Source organism: Pleurodeles waltl, chromosome 9, assembly GCF_031143425.1.
Source record: "Pleurodeles waltl isolate 20211129_DDA chromosome 9, aPleWal1.hap1.20221129, whole genome shotgun sequence".
NCBI lineage: Eukaryota > Metazoa > Chordata > Amphibia > Caudata > Salamandridae > Pleurodeles > Pleurodeles waltl.
Genome location: NC_090448.1, coordinates 1,088,694,177 through 1,088,715,014, shown reverse-complemented (window position 1 = coordinate 1,088,715,014; position 20,838 = coordinate 1,088,694,177). Strand labels below are relative to the sequence as shown.

At 41.6% G+C, this 20,838-nt stretch overlaps 1 protein-coding gene across 1 annotated transcript in view; it reads left to right on the top strand.

The window, feature by feature from the left end:
* SPTBN5 (spectrin beta, non-erythrocytic 5) overlaps positions 1 to 20,838 on the top strand; it is a 1,780,873-nt gene that overhangs the window by 1,608,827 nt on the left and 151,208 nt on the right. Inside the window, exon 59 of the mRNA XM_069208774.1 lies at positions 14,227 to 14,382. Coding sequence (XP_069064875.1) covers positions 14,227 to 14,382 — 156 coding nt within the window. The remainder of the gene's footprint in view (positions 1 to 14,226; positions 14,383 to 20,838) is intronic.

Genomic DNA, 20,838 nt, shown 5'->3' with positions numbered 1-20,838 from the left:
TCTTTTTCAATTTTCTCTGGCCTGATAGTCATACCTTTGTTCGTACTGTATTCTATCCTATGTTCTGAGTTTTTATAAGCTTTCCCAGTTAGATCTAGATTAAGTTCCAGTGTTAGAAGGTTATGATTGCTTACGCAGTTGCCTAAGACTTTGCTGCTAATGAACACTGATAGCAATTCCTTGGAGATTAGTATATGATCAATAACGGAATTTGAGCCGGACCCCACGTATGCCGGGCTTTGTAAAGAGCTCACAGCACCACCATCCTGAGTATATATCAGATTAGCAAATGTGGCACAAGGGGTTACAAAGTGGTGCAATGCATGCCTTCTGCCACTTTGTAAATCTGACGTGGCGATTTTGGCCCGTTGGGCCACATTACCGTAAAAAAAATGACCCTAATGTGGTGCAAGGAGGCGCTAGGCGATCTTAAATCTGGACCTTAGTGTCTGCATACTGATACATTTGCAAACTTCATGGCTCTGTGCTTCTGGTGTGGAAAGAGTCTGATTTTAGCACTCTGTGGTGGTGCCTATATAGGCAACGTGCATGTCATTTCTGGCATGGACGACCCCAAGCAAGCAGTGCCATCTCTTGTCCACAGTGGAATTGCCTCAAAAGTTTCCAGACCCAGTATGATGGAATCTGTGGTTATATAGAGTCTACCAGATAAGGTTTTACCCAAAGTAGTAACTTGTTCTTCTTTCTAAATATAATAATGTGCAAAGTCTACTGATGGTATTCTTGTTAATTTGGTGATACTTGTATAATTTCATGTAATTTGTGATTTTGATTAATTTTGTACAGAGACGCTTCTACACATATTTTTTAATTGAGCATACTTCCGATTATCTTTTCTTGTGTTGTCGAAATCTAAGGCCAATGCCATTGTAGGTGATGACAATAATGTTGCCTTTTTAGTTACATGTGAGAATTAGCTAATGTTATCTGTGTCCTTCTACCCTTTAAGAAGCCAGTTTTTGATGGGTGAATTAAGGATGTAAGATATTTCTCTAATCTGAATGCCAAGTGTTTAGAAAATATTTTGCAATCTTCAGTTAGTAGAGAAATAGGTCTGTAGTTTGCTATATCAATGAGATTTTTATTATCACCCCAATTGTGGCTTCTGGAAAGTTAGGTCCTATAGGTCCAGTAGGTGTGAATGTGTGAATGGCTTCTCCATGTGAATCATTGGCTGGCGAAGGATAATTTAATAGAAGCTGGCAGGGAACCTGTCCAGATCATGGCTCTTTTTCTGTTTTGAGTGAGTAAATAGCCTTAATGATTTCACCTTTAGTAATCGGTTTGTTGAGTTCTGATCATGCCTCATCTGATCATTTTGGTACATGAGTAATGCTTGAGTAATTTCAGCAAACATCAGGAGTTATATTAGTAGTCAGATTATAAGATTTTGTTAGTAATCATGGAATATCTGAGTAATTTCCTTAATATCTGTCATAATTCCTTCTTGCTCAATTTTTATTTCTGTGAAAGATGAGTTGGTATTCCTAGATTTGACATAGCTAGCAAGTGTTTTCTTAGCCTTTTTGAAATCACATTTTTTTACCTTCACGTTGTTTACCCATATGTGAGCTCTGCCACTGACCACTTTGTTGTATTCATATTTTAACGTTTTTCACTTAGCATCTCAGTTGATCTTCCTTTGATTACCAGGTGTTTGTGTCTTTTAATTTCCCATTCTAAACTGTTTATCTTTTAGTTACTCTCTTAGTATTTGTTTGACATTATGGTTATTATGTGATCCCTGATCATAACTTTAATTGCTTACGAAATTGTTCCAGGTGAGAGAAGAGTGGGGGAATTTTCTGTAAGATAACTAAAGAGTGCTTGTGTGAGCTTCTCTTTGGCTTCCAGGTCATTCACAATTCCCTCATTCATTTTCCGTAGGTTCCCTTCTTTTAGTCAGATTTGAAATCGTTATATCTAAGGAGACATAGGCATGGTCTGATATCAGTGTCGGTTACATTTTAGGGTTAGAGCAGGATGGTGTCTAGATATAATTCACTAAGATGTAGTCAGATCTGGTGGGAGTAAAAGGTGAATTCACTACCAGTCGGATTATGTAGTCTCCAAATATCCAAAGGTTTAACAGCCTATTGCAGACAATATCCAGCGGTAAATTGAAGTCACTTCCTAACACAAAATTTGTGTTGGTAGGAAAAACATTTATTCTCCTGTTTAGCTTTCACCAGAATTGAGGATCATCAGCAGTAGAGGCATTTACCTTCACCTTATAGAGGTCAAAAACATCCTTAATTGTCTTGTTAATCAACCATCTACCTTCCCTGTCAAATATGTTCCTGATTATTTTAAAACCCACCTTTTTAGAGAAAAAGGTACGCACCCCATTCCTATTTTTGTAATCTGGTGGATATCTAAGGTCAGATTGCCAATGTCCTAACATATATTTTGTGAAGTTGTGTAACCCAGTCTTACTTCCTGTAAGGGAAGAATGTCAGTTTTCAGCTTCCAGCAATATTCAATAAGCTTCTTTCTCTTAATTGGATAATTCATCTCCTTAGTATTCAGCAACATAATTTTGATGGTGATGATCTACCTAATATCTTATTGCTTGGGTTTTGGTGGTAGTCTGTGTCACAACCCCAATGTGAAGGGTATGAGGTACGAGACAGTTGGGCAAAAGCTTGTAAATCGGTAATGTGGCCACGCATATAAAGAGGAAAAGCAAGAGCAGAGTGAGGAAATACACATTCTTTCCGGAATCAGATATGGTATCAAGGAGCTGTGGGAGCCTCTAGTCCTCCCAGATGATTGCCCACCCCCAAAACAAAGAGAACAAACATGCATAGTGGAACATTTGTGCATAACATGAAACATTGCTTGTATGTGTTAGTCTATAGGTAGGTTGTATGTAAAATTATTGTGCAGCGTAATCTGGGTAGCCCTACTTGGATTTTCTGTGTTTGTGTATACATACATTAATTGCAAGCATGCAGTGCAACTAACTGCAGGAGAACCTTGAATAGCAGGTAAGTCTTGAATAGTCAAACTGTATCCCATCAATAATAAAACAGTATAACTGTAGCTTTATATCTAATGTGTCAATGCAGTTCTACATAGACTAACATCTATGTAAGAATGCATGTTACAGCTAGGGGGTTGTTATGAGATTGATACACGTCTAGTGAATTGGCGTAACAACAAGAGGCATTGACGCTTAGGTAAGAGAGTATTGCAGAGTAATATATGCAACAAAAAGGTAATAGTGAATATAGTGTGATACATTATATTTGCTGGATAAAAAATGTTTACCAGTGGTTTTCAAAATATGGCGGGATTAGTAAAGATATGGTTAGCCTAGGGTAGATCAGCCATCCTCAGTATTGTACTACCATTGTACCAACAACCATGTATCCAGAATGAATAGAATTTAATGTAGGTTCCTCAAAGAATACGGTTTTGTGGAAGAGTCCGTTTGTCTAAGGCAACAAAAGAGAATGAGATGTTCAGTATTTTGAGGTGGTTTCTAAGGGCAAGGAAGCCTTTCCTTCTGGACACAGTCTCTTTGGCAGGATAAGATTCCTATCTGTGTACTGTTTCAGATTCTAACTTTTTGCTTATGTTTGATGATATTTTCTGAGTGTTGGTATCTTAGAGGTCGGATACTCATCAGTCTTAGTGTTCTGGACAATGGAATGAGCCTAGTGGGAATTATATGCACTCTTTCTATTTCATAGGCTCTGTCAAAAGTAGTTCCCAAAGTCTGCAGTATCCATTGCTCGAGGAAAGAGACACAGAAATGCACATTTTTCACTGCATGTTCAGGGAAGGCCAGATATTCTCAGATTCCCCCTATTGTTTCTGCTTCAAGGTCCGTTGGTTCTGTTTCTGAGGAATCTCCATTGAAATCATAAGCACTGAGTAGATCCCCCCCGCCTGGGGGGAATATTCAATGCTTATGATTTCAGTGGAGATTTCCCTGAGCGAGAACTAGGATTACGGGTAAGAAACCATTTCTTCTCTCTCAGGGGGACCCCATTGATAACCATACACACTAAATAGTTCCACCCACATGCTGGGATCTACTCAGTGCTTATAATTTCAATGGCAATTCCTCTGAGATAAAAAACTATTCCTTCTCTTGATAATATGGTGATTTTATTTGGTGAGATAGTCTTAGGTTTTGTGTTATCACCTTACACTCTTAATTATTATTGATTCTGCTTCTCCTACCCTAGAGGAGAGGCATTTAAAGTTGTTTCTCAGTCCTGACATTTCTGCTTACATTAGGTCCATCTTGGCTTGGTACTTTGTGTTAAGTCCTGAGGAGCGGGTAGCCATTTGCAAGATTAATTCCATGTTTGAGTTGTTCTTGGCTTCTTGCTTATTCTTAGTGGGTGAATCCATAGTGGATGGATCCTGTTTTGTCCCTTTGAGCGTCAATTTGTGCTCTTTATTATCCTTTTGCTTCTTCTCTTTGAGATCTTTTTTGTTTGCCTCGGCTTAACCTGTAGTATTAAATGTCTCTTACTTTTTTATAATTTATTGATATTTATTCCAAAAAGGATGCAGAAAGGTTTATCTGGAAAAGTTAAATACTAGGAAAGGGCCAGATAGCCTCACCGGGGTAAAAAACAGGAACCCACAGTCTTGAGAGGGTTGGCCTCCTAGTTGAGAAAAGTCAATTGTTTTCTTCTCTATAATACGGGCACTGTGAGCTAGTAATGGTGCTATCTTTGGCTATTTTCTGCAATTTTTTGGCCTGTGGTTTTCCTTATTGTCTCTTTACCATATTTTTCCACTTTTTGCTCTTTTTTTCCGCTTTTTGCTTTCTTTGTTTGGGCACACCATCCACAAGTGCCCCAGTGAGGGATCCGATAATTTAATCCCTTTTGTTCTGCTGAGGTTATGGAGTAGGTGTGAAGCCTCCCATATGTGACCCGTTGTAACAGTACAGCGCAATGGAGATGGTGCAGAGCTCCAAAAATGGAAAGAAATGTATATCTGTATTTTTGGTCGTATGCGTGTGCATGAGGACTTGTTTAGTCCACATTACATCTATTGGTTGATGCTGTTATCTACAAAATATAAGGTTTGTCCTATGCTTCAGAAACAACCAGCACTGCATAATCAGGGTGAAGGCAGGATTTCTCTCTGTCGTTTTCTGTGACAACCATACATCTTCAACAATGTCTTCTGGTCTTCTTCAGGTTCAAGCAGCATTCTGCTTTCCAGATTATCAACAACCTTTATTGTAGAAACTCAGTAGTACTTGTTAGTAACCACTGAGCCTATCACTATGATTTTGTCATGCCCTTCCAAGACCTGCCTTTCAGTAGATCCTTTATCTCGTACAGCATTATGCCATGATGGCAGAAAGGAGGCTCAGTGATATTCATCTGTTTGGGGTCCCTAAGGCTGCCCGTGGATGTATCCATTGTAATCAGGTGCCACCCTTTCCCAATCAGAGACAATCTCAAACTGTTTATAATATCTGTTGTTCCAATAGAGCAAGGACTTGTAAATCCATGGAAAGGCCTGCATCAAAGGCTCTCCCCTACTGGATCTGTTCCTTTTATTGTGCATGTGGATTACTGGTTGCCCTGTTTGCCTTCCAGCAACATGATGTTATTTGAGATAAAGTTTGTCTCTCCTTGTGCAAGTATTTGATTATCTGTTGCTCCTTATCAGGGCTGCTTCACCTACTAAGTCTTTCCGTGCCTACTGTGGGGTTAAAAGCGAAGCATCATCATTAAAATCAGAAAGTTATTCATTAGATTAATGTGTGTTCAAAATGTGGCATCTAGTTTTGATGCCTCAGATTCTCCAGTATTGGATCTTTCATAGATTCACTTGCTTGAATCCTTCCCCGTCGTCGAAGTGGGAGTCCCATAGTAACTTAATAAAGCAGTATATATATCACTAGCATAGGTGATAATGTCAATGAAAAGCTCAGTTTAATAGCCTATCCATGTCCTTTTTCAAAAAAGGACCAAACTTGAACTATAATCAATCAGACAACAGCACCCTCTAGAACACTCCCAACAGAGGCTGAGTCCCTCAAATTTTCTACGACACGTCGTGTGAAGGGAGTCTCCATGAGTTCTGCTCAGTCCTTCAGCTTTTACTTCTTATCGGATCATCCAAGATTATATTTCCTGTTTCATTTCTCTAACCCTGGCGCTAATATGTCAGAGTAGCAGAAAACAAGGTGAAAGACTACATAAATATGTCTAACATTTTCCTTAAAAACCCTTACGTTCTGAGAGATGAGGCTATTATTGGGATTACAACATTTTTAATCTGTCAATGAGAACAGTGAGGATTCCTTCACCTCACAGGAGAGGTCAGAGGGAGACGTTGTGCCAGGCTTCCCAGAAGGTGTGCAGAAAAGCCATAAAAAGACTTACCATTAGACTTCATAAGGCACTTCTCACAGATTAAAAAAAAATTGAAATAGACCCTCAACTCCCTCTCCAACTCTGACAATACATCAGAGAGACCCTAATAACCTTACAATGAGGCATCTGAAAACTGCCTGTAAAATCATCATTAACAGAGCATGATGACCATGTCGACTATTATTAACTCTTCTATGATGGCCTAGTCTATGAAGGGCCTCGTCATCGAGGGGCCTCGACTATGATGGGCTCATCTAGGAATGGCCTCATCTACAATGGTCATCTATGACGGCCTGATCTATGATGGTCGTCTACGAAGGTTATCTACAGTGTTCGTCTACGTTGCTCATCTACAATGATCATCTACGACAGTCATCTACAGTGGTCTATGATCAACAAAGATGGTCACCTACTACAGCCTCATCTATGACGGTCATCTACGACAGTCATCTACAGTGGTCGTCCACGACAGTCATCTACAGTGGTCGTCTACGACGGTCATCTACTCTGGTCGTCTATGATGGTCATCTATAGTGGTGGTCATCTACAACGGTCATCTACAGTGGTTCTCTACGACTGTCATCTACAGTGGTCGTTGATGACAGTCATCTACAGTGGTCGACGTCATCTACAGTGGCCGTCGACGATGGTCACCTACAGTGTTCGTCGACGACGGTCGTCTACAGTGCTTATCGATGATGGTCGTCTACAGTGCTCGTCCACGACGGTCATCTACAGTGCTCGTCGACGACAGTCATCTACAGCCCTCGTTGACTAAGGCCTCATCTATGATGGTCGTCTATGACGGCCTCACCTACGATGGTCTTCTGCAACGCCCTCATCTACAATGGTTGTCTGCGACGCCCTCATCTAAGATGGTCATCTACGACAGCATCATCAATGTTTCTTATCTCTGATAGCACCATCTACGATGCTCATCTACAACAGCATCATCTATTATGCTAATCTACGACAGTCATCCACGACAGCCTCATCTACAGTGGTCGTCTATGTTGGTCATCTACAGTGGTTGTCTACGACGGTCATCTACAGCGGCAGTCATCTACAGTGGTCGTCGACGACGGTCATCTACAATGGTCGTCGATGACGGTCATCTACAGTGGTCGTCGACGACGGTCATCTACAGTGCTCGTTGACAACAGTAATCTACGGTGCTCGTCTACGACAGTCATCTACAGTGCTCGTCGACGAAGACCTCACCTATGATGGTTGTCTACGATGGCCTCGCCTATGAAGGTCGTCTGCGACGGCCTCATCTTCTATGGTCGTCTGCTACGGCCTCCTCTAAGATGGTCATCGACGATAGCATCATCTACGATGCTCATCACGACAGCCTCATCTACAGTGGTTGTCTATTACATCCTCATCTATGATGGTTGTCTACTACAGCCTCATCTACGATGGCCATCCTCGTCAGCCTCGCATGTGATGGCAGTATCATCTACGACGGTCATCTATGGAGACCTTATTTATGATGCTCGTCTATGACAGCCTCATATGTGATTGTTATCTTTGATAGCCTCATCTAGGATGATCGTCTGCGACGGTCATATACGACAGCCTCTTCTATGATAGTCACCTGTGACAGTCTCATTGACGATATTCGTCTGCAATAGCCTCTTCTGATGGTTGTCTACTACAATGGCCTTGCCTTCAATAACATAGTCTACGGAACTACATCTATGATGGCCTCGTTTCTGTATGCTTTGTTGACAAAGGCCTTGTCTATGACTGCATCCTCTATGACGGCCTTGTCTGTGGTGAAGGCCTCGCCAACAACAAACATTGTCTACATCAGCCTAGTCGTTTACATCTGCCTCGTCGAACGTCATCACAATACAAATTAAGACGAAAACACATAATCCAGTATAATTTAGTGTCAAGCATTAAGGTACCAATATGGGCATGTCTTCAATAGTCAATATGTTGAGGGCAGTATATGGAGCAATTACACCACTCCGCCTCCAACTGCGGAGCATGGGGTTAGGTCTATGTATCTCTAATACTAGAGCTTCAGAGCATCTTACACCAGCAACTGGTGGATTCCTCACCAGGTTTATTTTGGTGGTTTCCATACCCTTCAGAGTGAGCGAGCGAACCCTTCCACCTTCCTATAGCAAACAAGAAATTAGTTTGTTTTTTCTTTATGATTTTAAATAGGAAAGCTGTAAAACCTATTTCAATTGCTCATATATCCAGGAGGAATTACAATCATGGAAAACCCTGTCATTCATAATTCCACCTAACCAGCAAGGACACGTTCTCATCTAGATCCAGACTACTGTATGGGCTGCCAATTCACTGGCAATACGGGGCAGGTATAGTCACCAGATGTGGTCAGACATGGCCACATAAATAAAATGTTTGCCAGTAAATGAAAAAACAATGCTGCTGTAGTGAGGTGAGATGTCATAATATGTCACTATAGATTGTGCTATAGATAAAGCTTCAATAGGATTCCAATAAGTGGCAGGGTCAGTGGTCCTTGGATATTATGGATCAAGGCCACTAAATTTATAATTTGAGGTACAAATATATCTAATATTTTTATAGTACCATGCTGACGCTCTGTTTGCCAAGCACCTTGACGACTCCTTGCAGTCAAGGCTGACTCTTGACATGGCATGATCTTTTGGGGCATTGCAATGTTCAATGAAAAAATCTTTAGAGGGACCCAAAAAAGACACTTATCCATTGATAAGTATCTGACATAGCTACCCTCTCAGTAGCCCTTAGGCTAGCTTACCTACAGTGACAACGTTCTGGTGCTGATTACACCATGCAGTGGGAAAAACAGATCCAAAAATGTTGTCATCTATGGCAGAAAATAGCATTGGACAAATAAGCCCTGGATCTCATCACATATATAGATATATGTTGCAGTTCACCCAGATTCCGCCATCTCCTTCGGAAGGAAATCCTAGCTACGCTGACCAAAGGTTCTCTAGAGAAAGGCCCACATTTTCAGCAAGGATCAGGCTTCTATTCTTGGTTTTGCCTCATAAACCAGAAAACAGAGGAGTGTCTATCCATCATACACCTCCAGAAATTAACAAGTATTTCCAGAAACAATCCTTTTATGTGGTCTCCTTCAGCACACAATTTATATATTTTTGCATTCACACTCATCAGAGTTATTCCATTTGGCTTCAGATCAGCTTTTTCAGGAAGGGTTTCTCCAACTTTGACAACTCGTTGAGAAAAGCACTAATGGCATTTCAAGCGTCCAAAGCCACAGAGGCTTGCCTAAAGTTGTTTCACAGGCTCTCTCCTTGTGAATTATCAGAGATAATCAACTCCTCCATCAAAGAAGATACTTTCTGTTCAGTTAGCTTTTGGGCTTCAGGTCCTCAGTGATCAGTATGATCCCTCTTGTATGCATGAAAATGAATGTCTTACAGAAGCAGCTACAAAAACAATAGATTCAATCCAAACAAATAATTTCAGGGCCTGTTGAATTTTCACATAGGTATGATGGAAACTGTAGTCTGGTAGTCTCAGACTACAATTACTTCCCTGGAAAGCTGGGGTAGTCATCTACAGAACCTCTAGTTCGAGGAAAGTGGTCTCTGCTCCAAAAGAGCATACATATCACTCACCTAGATCTCAAAGCCATCTGTTTGGTCTCCAAATTTTCCTGCCAATGTAGCAGAGTCTTCGCTGTTAGTTCGCAAGGGCAATACCACCAGCATGCAATACGTGAGTAAAGGAAGCGGCACAAGATCTTTGGCGCTGTCCAAGCAAGACCAGGAAATTTGGAGCCAGGGTAATTCTTCGGCCTGAAGGTATCCCCTGGACTAGAAATCTCACAGCAGACATGCTAGACAAAACTGGAAACTGCCTTCAAGAAGGAGACTTTGATAATTCGTCTCTAAGTATGATCTTCTCGTTCGCGGCAAACCGGCACTACATCCCTTTGCAACAAACGAAACTTGCAAAGGCCAGTTCGATGCAAGTTGGCATCCACATCTGGGATCTTGGTGGAATGCCTTTCCACAGATAATCCAGGATCTATACCTACCTTTTTCCCCAATACCTTTAATATCAAAGATTCTCACCAAGAGGAAGCAAAGCAGTGTTCTCTTGTCCTGGTAGCCCCCAGGTGGCTAGCACAGCATTGGTTCACTGAGCTTCTCCTATCAGAATACAACCACATTCACCTACCAACATTCTGTAAACCTTTGATGATAAACTAAGGCCAGGCCCTTCATCCTGACCTGACTTATCTCCTCTTAGGAGAACAGCCCCTAAATTCCATCAATCCAAAGATCTCACTATTCCTCAGGACTGCAGTTGTATTCTCTCCAAGTCAAGGAGGAGGCCACGATAAGGACATGTAAACGCTAATGGAAACATTTCTGCCTGTGGCACCAGAAAATCAAACCTACATCTTCTACTAGCATAATCTGGCAAATAACTATCCTGTCTCCTCTCACTAGCTCAGTCACAGTTGGTACATGTGTCCGTTAAGGTACGTCTTACAGCAGTATCAAGATATAGCTGTTCATCTAATTTTTTCTTTCTACTCTTGCAGAATCATCAAACAGTTCATAAAAAATGTATTCAGTGTTTTCCTACAGAAAGGGCTGCGTCCTCGGACTGGCACCTGAACATACTTTTCAACTCATGAAGAGTTAATTCAAACCCATTCTCAGAGCACACCTCATATTTCTAGCATGGAAGGTCGTCTTGTTACTAGCGCTCATCCCAAAAAGTAGGGTAAAGGAGATGCAGGCTTTCTCAACTCAAGAGCCTTCTTGCGACTCACAGTCAATTTTGTACTTCTCTGAACCAATCCACAGAGTTTTTCCCATGGTTCTTTCAGATTTTGTCTCAATACCCTATAATATTTCTGACCTTTCTCCCGAATTCAACATCACCAGCTGAGAGGTCTACTCTAGGTATCAAGTGATATCTAAAATGTCCATTTACATCACACTAAACGACTCATGTGAACTGACCAACTGTTGGACTCAGATAATCACACTCGTAAGGGTGCTCCATCACAATGGCAACCATCGCTGAATGAATTTCAGCTACAATCCAGTTCTGCTACTCAAAGACAAGCAATCCCCTCACAGAGAAAAGTAGGGTGCATTCAACTGGGGCAGTTCCACTTCAACTAATTTGCGTAAGTACCTCTGGAGAAGATATGTAGTGATGCAACTTGGAAAAGTATGCATATTATTCATGCAACCTTATTACCTGGAATCGACACAGCGCAGTCATGCAGCGGTTGGATTGATTTTACTATACCACTTACTTCATTAATCATTAAGGGGAGTCTCTTTTGGTTCCATGTGTTTATGTATATATATAACCCCCACTATTTGCGCTAATACTATAAGATATACAAGTACAGTAACTGCTTGCTATTCTGATTCAAGCATGTGAATCTATGAAAGATCCAATACTGGGGAAGAAAATAAGGTACTTACCTGTAACTGCAGTTCTCCAGTATTGGTATCTTTCATAGATTCACATGTGAATCACCCTACTCCCCATAGAGGCTCCCCTTATAACTCTGGATTATCTATTCCCACTTGGGCTTGAAAATCTGAGGGACTCAGCCTCTGTTGGGAGTGTTCTAGAGGGTGCTGTCGCCTGATTGGTTATAGTTCAAGTTTGGTCCTTTTTTGAAAAAGGACATGGATAGGCAGTTAAACTGACCTTTTCTTTGCCATTATAGCCTATGATAGTGATATATATATATATATATATATATATATATATATATATATATATATATATATTGCTTTATTAAGTTACAGTGGGACTCCCACTTTGACGGCGGGGAATGATTCAAGCATGTGAATCTATGAAAGATACCCATACTGGAGAATTCAGTTACAGGTAAGTAACTTATTTTTGTACTGACTGAGACAACATGTCTTTTTTTTAAAGTTAATTCTGCATTCTTTGTGCCCTGGTTGGGATTCTTGCGAATTCGAATACTTCTCTTGCGTTCTACCTTCCATTTTTAATTGAAAAACAAAAGGCAGAAGGCTTTTGATGCATGCCTCCGATAGCTACTGAGAACTATTATTCATACCCAACTTTTTAAGCATGGAAGACTAATTAAAAAAAGCCATTTGATTTTATGACTTCCTGTACCAAAAAAGGCAACCGAATCACTGGAGACAACACTAACAGACTTATTTAGAGTTGGCAGGTAAAGAATAATCTATGTTTTGGAGGAAGTATTACATCTGAAGGTGAGAACACTGGCCAAGTTTGCATGGATAGCATAACGCCAGCAGATTTTTCTCTGTTAAGGTTTTCTACCCCCCATCTCAAATCATCTATCTCTGTTTGATGCTCACATTGACCAAGTTTTGCTGAAAGGCAACACTTGTGTAAGTCTTGCTTGAGAAACAATAGTGATTGCTCAGTATCACTGAGCCTGGCAAACCATCTCTTAGAAACCTTGATAATGATAATCTAATCAGGAACCCTTCAGGTTTGCCACCTGTTCACTCACACTTAGCATATTTTTCACAATGTTTGCTGAACATTCTTTAACCTGTAGTCGAGAATGCTCGTAAAGGCTTGCCCATGGCACACTTACAGTGTTTGCTCCACATTTTAGATGTTACTGTCCATTATTTTAGTACAGCTCCAATTTAAAGATTTGAGAAGAAGATGAGTAAGGTTGTCTTTATGGATACTTGTAGCCCTTACTGGGGTATTGAGGACGCCTACAAATTGACTAAATTCACAGTTGTTAACAACTCAAATCTTTATCAGGGGGCCAAGGTCACTTAGCTTGAATTAAATTATTTGATTAAATCATTTTTCCTTTGCAACCTTAAAACCCACAATTGTTGCAGTTTTTTTCACTAATAGGTACTACATATTTTAGCCAAGTGGTTTTGTGAAGTTAGTGTTGACCTATTTTGGGGTATCCACACTTATATGATGCATTTTAATGTTCTGTCTCATTGTTTAAAAACGTGTCAGTTTCTGACTAAAGGTATACGTAAAAAAGTAATTATTTCAAGTTATGTTACACTCAAAGAAAGCTTCTAATGGCTCCTCAATTGTTTATGTAGTGTAGGATACAAGGAGCACTTTTGAGCATGGCAGTATTTTACGTAGTGCACATAATATTAGTATGGCGATTGAGGGACATATTATTACGCTCTGCGTCAAAGATTAAGAATACTCTTTTCTTCATAATAATATATCTTGAAAATATATTTTTTAAATCAGGACAACACATATCCTGATGCAAACAAATGTCTAGTTGCGTATGAGCACTCAAAAGGTGATGAGTGGAATGCTTGCAAATAGTCTAACCACTGGCAATCACCCATAATGTTTCCCCAGTTGTAGTACTGTAGACAAAGGCCTGTTTTGTGCAAATCATTACTTGACCCTTGTCCTCATGAGAAGAGATCATTCCACATTACCTAGCAAGGCCTCCTCTAGCAGTAACCATAAGTAACCCCCGACCTGTTTCAGCTTTATTAGGCCACGTGAGGTATAGGTTGATCTGCAAAAGAACACTTTTTGATGATCAATATTGGAGTGGTGAAAACAATGACTAATAATTTTAAACCCTCAATTCCTGCCTTTCTCTACAAGAATTGTGACCCTTTTGAAAAACAATAGGAAACATCATTCACTCCCTGTGATGGGGTTTTCCATGCATCTTATCTCTTTTTCTGTTGGTAGCCGAGGCCTGTTTGTTTGTGCAAAATATTTGAACTCTCTGTGGTGCTTATGTGTTTTTGTCCTCAGAAAAGCTTTCTAAATGTATCATGCTCTATGTAGAGATCAGAAAAAGCTTCAAATTCAACCTTGAATCTGTTTCTCTCAGAACCTAGAAGCCGCTCACAATATTCACCAGTTTGATCACGATGTGGATGAGTTGAGGAGCTGGATGCAAGAAAAGGAAGCTGTGGCTGACACAGACGACTATGGATATGATCTCCCCGGTGTTCGGACACTCCTGAGCCAGCATGAGGGTTTGGAGGTGAGGGCTCAAATCTATGCGAAAAGGCACAGTAAATAGGTAGAAATGGCTTACATTGTAGGTGATAAGGTTGAAAATTGTATGTTCGATTGTTCCTTTTATTTTCTTGGGGATCGCTGTTCTGTGCTCACCTATTTTTTTAAACCGGGGCCTCTTCTTGAATACCCTATATTTCATCTTACTTCCTCTCCCACAAATTTAGTTTTCTGTATGTTTTTTTATTGTTCTCTGCTTGCTGCTCTGTTCTGCTTTGGAGTTTTTTTAATGCCATTAATTGCTTTTGCTTCGTTCCTCACAGCCTCTCTCTCCTGTACTCTTTGGCAGGTAAAATTTTACATATACCACACCGCACCATTTTTGGTGTAAAAACACATTTTAAACTGTAACAATTATTTTTGTAGTATGAATGTTTCATTGCCTCTATGTCCCTTACTTGTCCCAGCCATTATTTATGCGGTGAATCCCTCCTCCAGAGAAAGGGAAACTCAAGTAAATGTTAGAAATACAAGCCACTCCCACATTAGCTGGTCTCCTTAATTAGGCTGCATTCCCAGCAGCCTCCTATTTGTTTCCTGTCTTGGACCTAGATGAGGACTTAGGAGTAGAGATCTCCAATGGGCCTAAACAACAATCTTCACCACTCAGTGCTCCTTCCCTTCTGGGCTTCAGAGGAGACAGTGGTGCCTTGCAGGTGGCAGCTGCAAGATCATTTCTGAATTTATCACTGGCCTTGACCGAGCAGATTATTAAAGTTAAGTTGTCTTGTTTTGGGCTTGTAAGCTTTAAGCGTGTGTCGTGAGGTGTTCCTCATGGTATCAGTTTAAGTGAGGTGTTACACATCAGTGCCTGACTTTTCAGAAGTTTCTGGTGTGCCCAATCAACAATTTTGTGGGCCCAGTATTTGAGGAAATCTGGTGGCATTGTTACATTAGCTTCCCTATAAAAATACAAAGCAAACTACTTATTATTTTGATACATTTTGTAACAAAACCACAGGGCCCCTGACAGCCCTGGTTAGCGCAGGTGCAGCGATTGGTGTCAGATCTGCTCATGTCAGATCTGCTCATGCATGACCTTCCATTTTGGGTCGGGATTAGCAAGAGAGTGTGGGAGTTTGCTCCATCAATTTAACAGGTATCTTGCAGGCAGATAAGGTAGTTCACCACTGTATATGCTGGTTTTGCCAATTTGCTTGTTGTTGGTATGTTGCTGTGCCAAATATTCCTATAATCTATGTGATCTAGTACTGCTATATTCCTGAAGAATGGGCGAGCATATTCTCAATAATAGGCATTTCTCTCCCTCAAATGACCCTTCGAGGTCTGTTTTTCCTAAAAGATCCTGGTGTGGCAGTGGGAGTGATGATGAGGATAAGATTAGAAGAATTGTTCTAGAGACCCTGATTTCTTAGTCAAAAAAGCATTGTGATACTCCCTCCAAGAAAGTTCCTAAGGAGGTTGGGTATGTGGCTTGGATCCAGCGATCGTGATGAAACAGTACCTCATGAAAGGAAAATATATCTCCAAGCATCTTTATACTAGAAATTATTTTCATTGTAAGAAAACAATGTGGATTTTCCAGGACATTGCATTACACATATTTTTGAAGAGACTGCTCCCTCAGTTCCTATGACTTTTGATGTTGGGACTCCTGATACAGCTTCATGTACCCTACGTTATCCTCAGGGACCAGAAAGATTCAGACAGGATAAATATGGCAAGCTTCATTTCCTGACTTTATCCTTTAGAGGACATGGAATTCAAGTTACTCAACTCTGTTCCAATGGTTCAGTGGTCGCTTGTGTGTTGGAAAGAACTTATTTGATAGAAGAATATATTCTTAAACATACAACAGATAGAAAAGGTGAAGAAGCATTGAAAAAATATATTTGAGCTGTCACAGTGCTTTAAGAGCTGGAATTTATGGAGATTATATGTCACAGTCACTGATTTCAGATTTCTAGGAAGCGATTCCAGGTTGTTGAAAAAGGTTCTGATTAATCCATGTTACTAGCAGGACTGGAAAGTCGCATAGAGTTTCTGTTTGATGTATCCTTTAAGGTTGTAAGAGCCTTAGCTTTGGCTGGCGGAGCTTCTGTAGCATTGTGACATAATCTGCTGCTTAATGTTGGAACACTGATGCAGCCCTAAAATTCCTTTTTGGTGCAAGGCTTGAGGTTAAGATGCATTAATTTTTCAAAAGGAGAAAATATTCTTTACTCCAGTATTGGAACTTTCATAGATTCACATGCTTGAATCATTCCCCGTCGTCGAGATGGGAGTCCCCGGTACCTTAGGAAAGACAATGTTCCAAAAGACACAACAGCAATAACATTAAAACTCTACACTTTAGCGATCTATCCAAGTCCTTATGTAAAAAGGCCCAACATGAGCTTTAGCCGATCAGAGTGCCCCACCCTCTAGAACCCTCCTGAGAGAAGCTCCAGTACCTCAGATTTTCTACTGCACGTCGTGCCAGGGAGTCTCCTCTGAGCTCTGCTCAGTTTGTTCTTGTGGAAGAAGATTTAGTCACTATATCTGAATTTCTATTTGCTTATTGAGTGTTTCTGACTTACACTCATACTTTGTGGAGACTGTTATACCAGCATAATGTCTGACAGAGAGAGAAAAAGTCCCTTTAGAGCCTGCAGCACTTGTGGGAAGTAAAGGCTCCATTCAGAAGAACCCTCATACAGATTGTATATTTTGCCTCCTACCTGAAAATTCTTCTACTGACTGTAAGGTATGTCGTACCTTTTCCGCAAAGACTTTAAAGGATAGAGAGGGGAGATTTTTTATATGGCTCCAGAAACTTAAATCAAGAAAAAAAACCTATCTCAGACTCTGACAGTGAGGAGTCTTCATGGTCTTCTAAGGAGTCACAAAAGAGGCAAAGATCACCTCATTCTTATAAGGGTTCAAAACAACCCTCAAAGACATTCAAAAAGACCTCACAGGGGTCTGGTGAAGGCCGCAGTCTCTCATCCTCACTTCAGGAGAAAGGATCCTCCTCTAAGTCCAGGCATCGGCCTTCAGCATCTAAGGAGCTACCTAAACCTTCCTCAGAGCCTTCTATGCCTCCACCAAAGGTTCTGACGGTGTTCAGAAAGCCTTCTTCAGCTTCTGAAGACAGACCGTCGTCCAGGAAGTCATCGTCGTCGACACCGTCATCGACGAGAATGTACACAGTTGCTGCATCGGCGACGGTAACCAGTCTCTCGATTGTGATTTATTCCTCGTAGATGACATCCCCGACGATGGTAACAAAATCTAGGCCGTCGACGTTGAAGATCAAGACGTTGGCGATGATGATTCCAACGATGGCTTCGTCGATGACACCATCGACTACGATACCATCCTCGACACCTTCGACAGGAGCAGTAGGGTTATCGGACACAACTTTGTTGACCACCTCGTTGCGGTACCGTCACAGACCCCGTCGATGAGGAGAGAAACGCAGTCTGTTTCTGGAAGAGGAGATATCACTCCAGGAGCTACATCCCCAAGTAAGGTTACACCATTAATCCATCTTTTAGAGGAAGATTCTGATGAGGATGGGCTGTTTGGGGCAGCCTGTAGCCCTTCACAACTCCATGTTAAGTGTCAAGAGGATAAAGAGGAATATTATCAACACTATTATTCTTCTCAACAACAGCAGCCATATGTACCAGAAGACATGGTCTGTGTCCTGAGTTCCCTGATTTCTGATTTACAGTTTATGTTATTAGATTACAAAAGGAGGTTTCCATCGGCGCCACAATCGAACATTCAAACGGTGCCTCCTCCCTCGATGCCTGCCACTCTAGCGCCACAACCTAGGTTATCTCCTAGATCGTCCAGAAGTACCCCGCAAAGGTCTTTCATGCTGGTTACTGGCTCTTTGGATGAAGAGAGAGAAGAAGGAGAGTTGCAGGATGTGAACTCGGATTGGGACAACTATATATTGCTGACACCCTCATCTCCCTCTCCTACTCTGGTGGATTCTCCCCCAGGAGATATTGGGGGTTTCCATAATCTGTTTGAGAGAGCAGCCAAGAGATTTGCGATACCCATGCCATCTAAGCAGATGGATTGTTTTTTATATGACTTCAAGGAGCCTTATCAGAAGAGTGTCTGCTCCATACCGAGAGTAGGCTACATCTGGGAGGAGGTCATCAAAGTGATGAGAAATCCAGCTACGGTGACGGCAGTCTTGCCTAGATTGGACAAAAGATATAAGGCCCCAGAGGACGCCCCGGCATGTCTAGTTAGTCACCAAAGCCGGACTCGGTCATAACCCAGGAAGCGTAGAGGGGTTCCAAAAATCCATCAACGCCAATTTCAGCTCCTCCAGACAAAGAAGGGAGAAGACTGGATAACATTGGGAAGCTTTTCTCTTCCATGTCCAGTCTGATAGTAAGAGCAGCACATCCATTGGCAATCCTGGGGAGGTATGACAGACAGCTGTGGGTTGATATTGCCCCGTATCTAGCCCACCTTTCAGAAGACTCTAAGGTGGAGGTGAAAAAAATCCTCTTGGAGGGAGAACGCACCTTGGCTGAGGTGGTAGACTGCGCCATGGATCTATATCTATATCTATAAATTGCTATTAACCACAGCTTTTAGGCAGCTAGCTGTTGGGGCAGTGCTGCAGCATCAAGGCTGGCTTGGGGCAACATATTTTCGTCCAGAGGTTCAGAATAAGGTATTGGACCTTCCTTTTGATGAGGCTCTTTTGGGCAAGCATGTTGATGAGGCCCTACAAGCCATCAAATCAGACACAGACACTGCAAGGTCATTAGGAACACTTCAATTTAAGAGGATGCCCTTTCGTACCTCCAGAGGTCGAGGAGTCTCGACATATCGAGGGGGTTCCAGAGCTTTCGTTACCCCTCCTATGCTACACAGCAGTTTCAACCTCAATACTCCCACAGGCAACCACCTCAAGCGTCCTATTCCAGACCCCCTCCTAGGGGTAAACCGCTTCAGAGCAAAGAGGCAGTCAGACGTCAATGACATGTTCCAGGCTCCAGCTACAACGTTACCACAAATACAGAAGATAGGAGGAAGGATATTACACTTCTTTCGGAAGTGGGAACAAATAACATCAGATTGGTGGGTTTTAAAGATTGTGAAATTTGGCCATACTTTAGAGTTCATTCAACACCCACCTTTTCGTCCTCCTCATACCTTCTTTCAGAAGCATCTAAAACAACTCCAGCTGGAGGTCGTGACCGTGCTCAGGAAGGGAGCGATAGAGACGGTTCCTTCTTCAGAAAAAGGCAAAGGTTTTTACTCCTGTTTCTTTCTGGTGCGCAAAAACTGTGAATCTTGACGTCCCATTCTAGATCTCAGGGACCTAAACAATTACCTCAAACGTCAAACCCTTCGCATGGTCACATTGCAAGATATTCTTCCCCACATAAATCATGGAGGTTATTTGACTTCTCTGGATCTACTGGATGCTTACTTTCATATTCCAATTTCACCTGCCCACAGAAGATATCTCCATTCAGCGGTAGCCAGCAGCCTTTTCCAAATCAAGGTTCTTCCATTTGGTCTGAAGTCCGCCCCCAGAATCTTTACAAAGTGCCAAGCTCTGGTAGCGGCTTTCCTGAGAAAGAAAAAATTGCAAATCTTTCCCTACATAGACGATTGGCTAATAAAAGCGTGGTTGTCTCAGGCAGCTCACGACTCAACAACCGCTTTCATAGCATTATTCGACGAGCTGGGCCTCACTCTGAATCAGAACAAGTCGAACATTTTGCCAAAAAGAGTGACAACCTTTTTAAGGGCAAAAATCGACACCATCAAGGACAGAGCTTTCCCTTCAATGGAGAGGCAAGCGAGACTCTTTTGCATAACAAGCAGAGTGCAAAGAAAAACGTCTCTTTCTGTACGCACCTACAAATCGCTTCTGGGGATGATGTCCTCTTGCATACAGTTTGTCCCCTTTTGTCAACTAAGAATGCGTCCCCTGCAGGAGGAACTAATTCTTTAGTGGATACAGAGAGAGGGCTCATTCAGTAATGTAATCACAGTAACTCTTCGGATGGTTCAAGCGCTCCACTGGTGGAAAGACCAGGGAAACATCACAGTTGGTCTTCCTTTCCTGCCTCATCACCCTCCGTTAGTCATGTCCACGGATGCTTCCCTAGAGGGGTGGGGAGCGTATCTACAAGAACTTCAGATCAGTGGAAAGTGGAGCAACTCCTTCCCAAAATATCACATCAACTTCCTGGAGTTGAGAGCAGCCTCCCTGGCCGTGCAGGCCTTCCTCCCGAGAATAAAGCACTCAGCAGTTCTCATAAGAATGGACAATACTGCAGCAATGCATTATTTGAACAAGCAAGGGGTAACAAAATCTCTTTTCCTGTCTCCGGAATCGCAGACTATTTGGAATTGAGCCATAGACAATGGCATCAGTCTACGAGCAGAACATCTACCAGGAAGGCAGAATGAGACAGCAGACACTCTC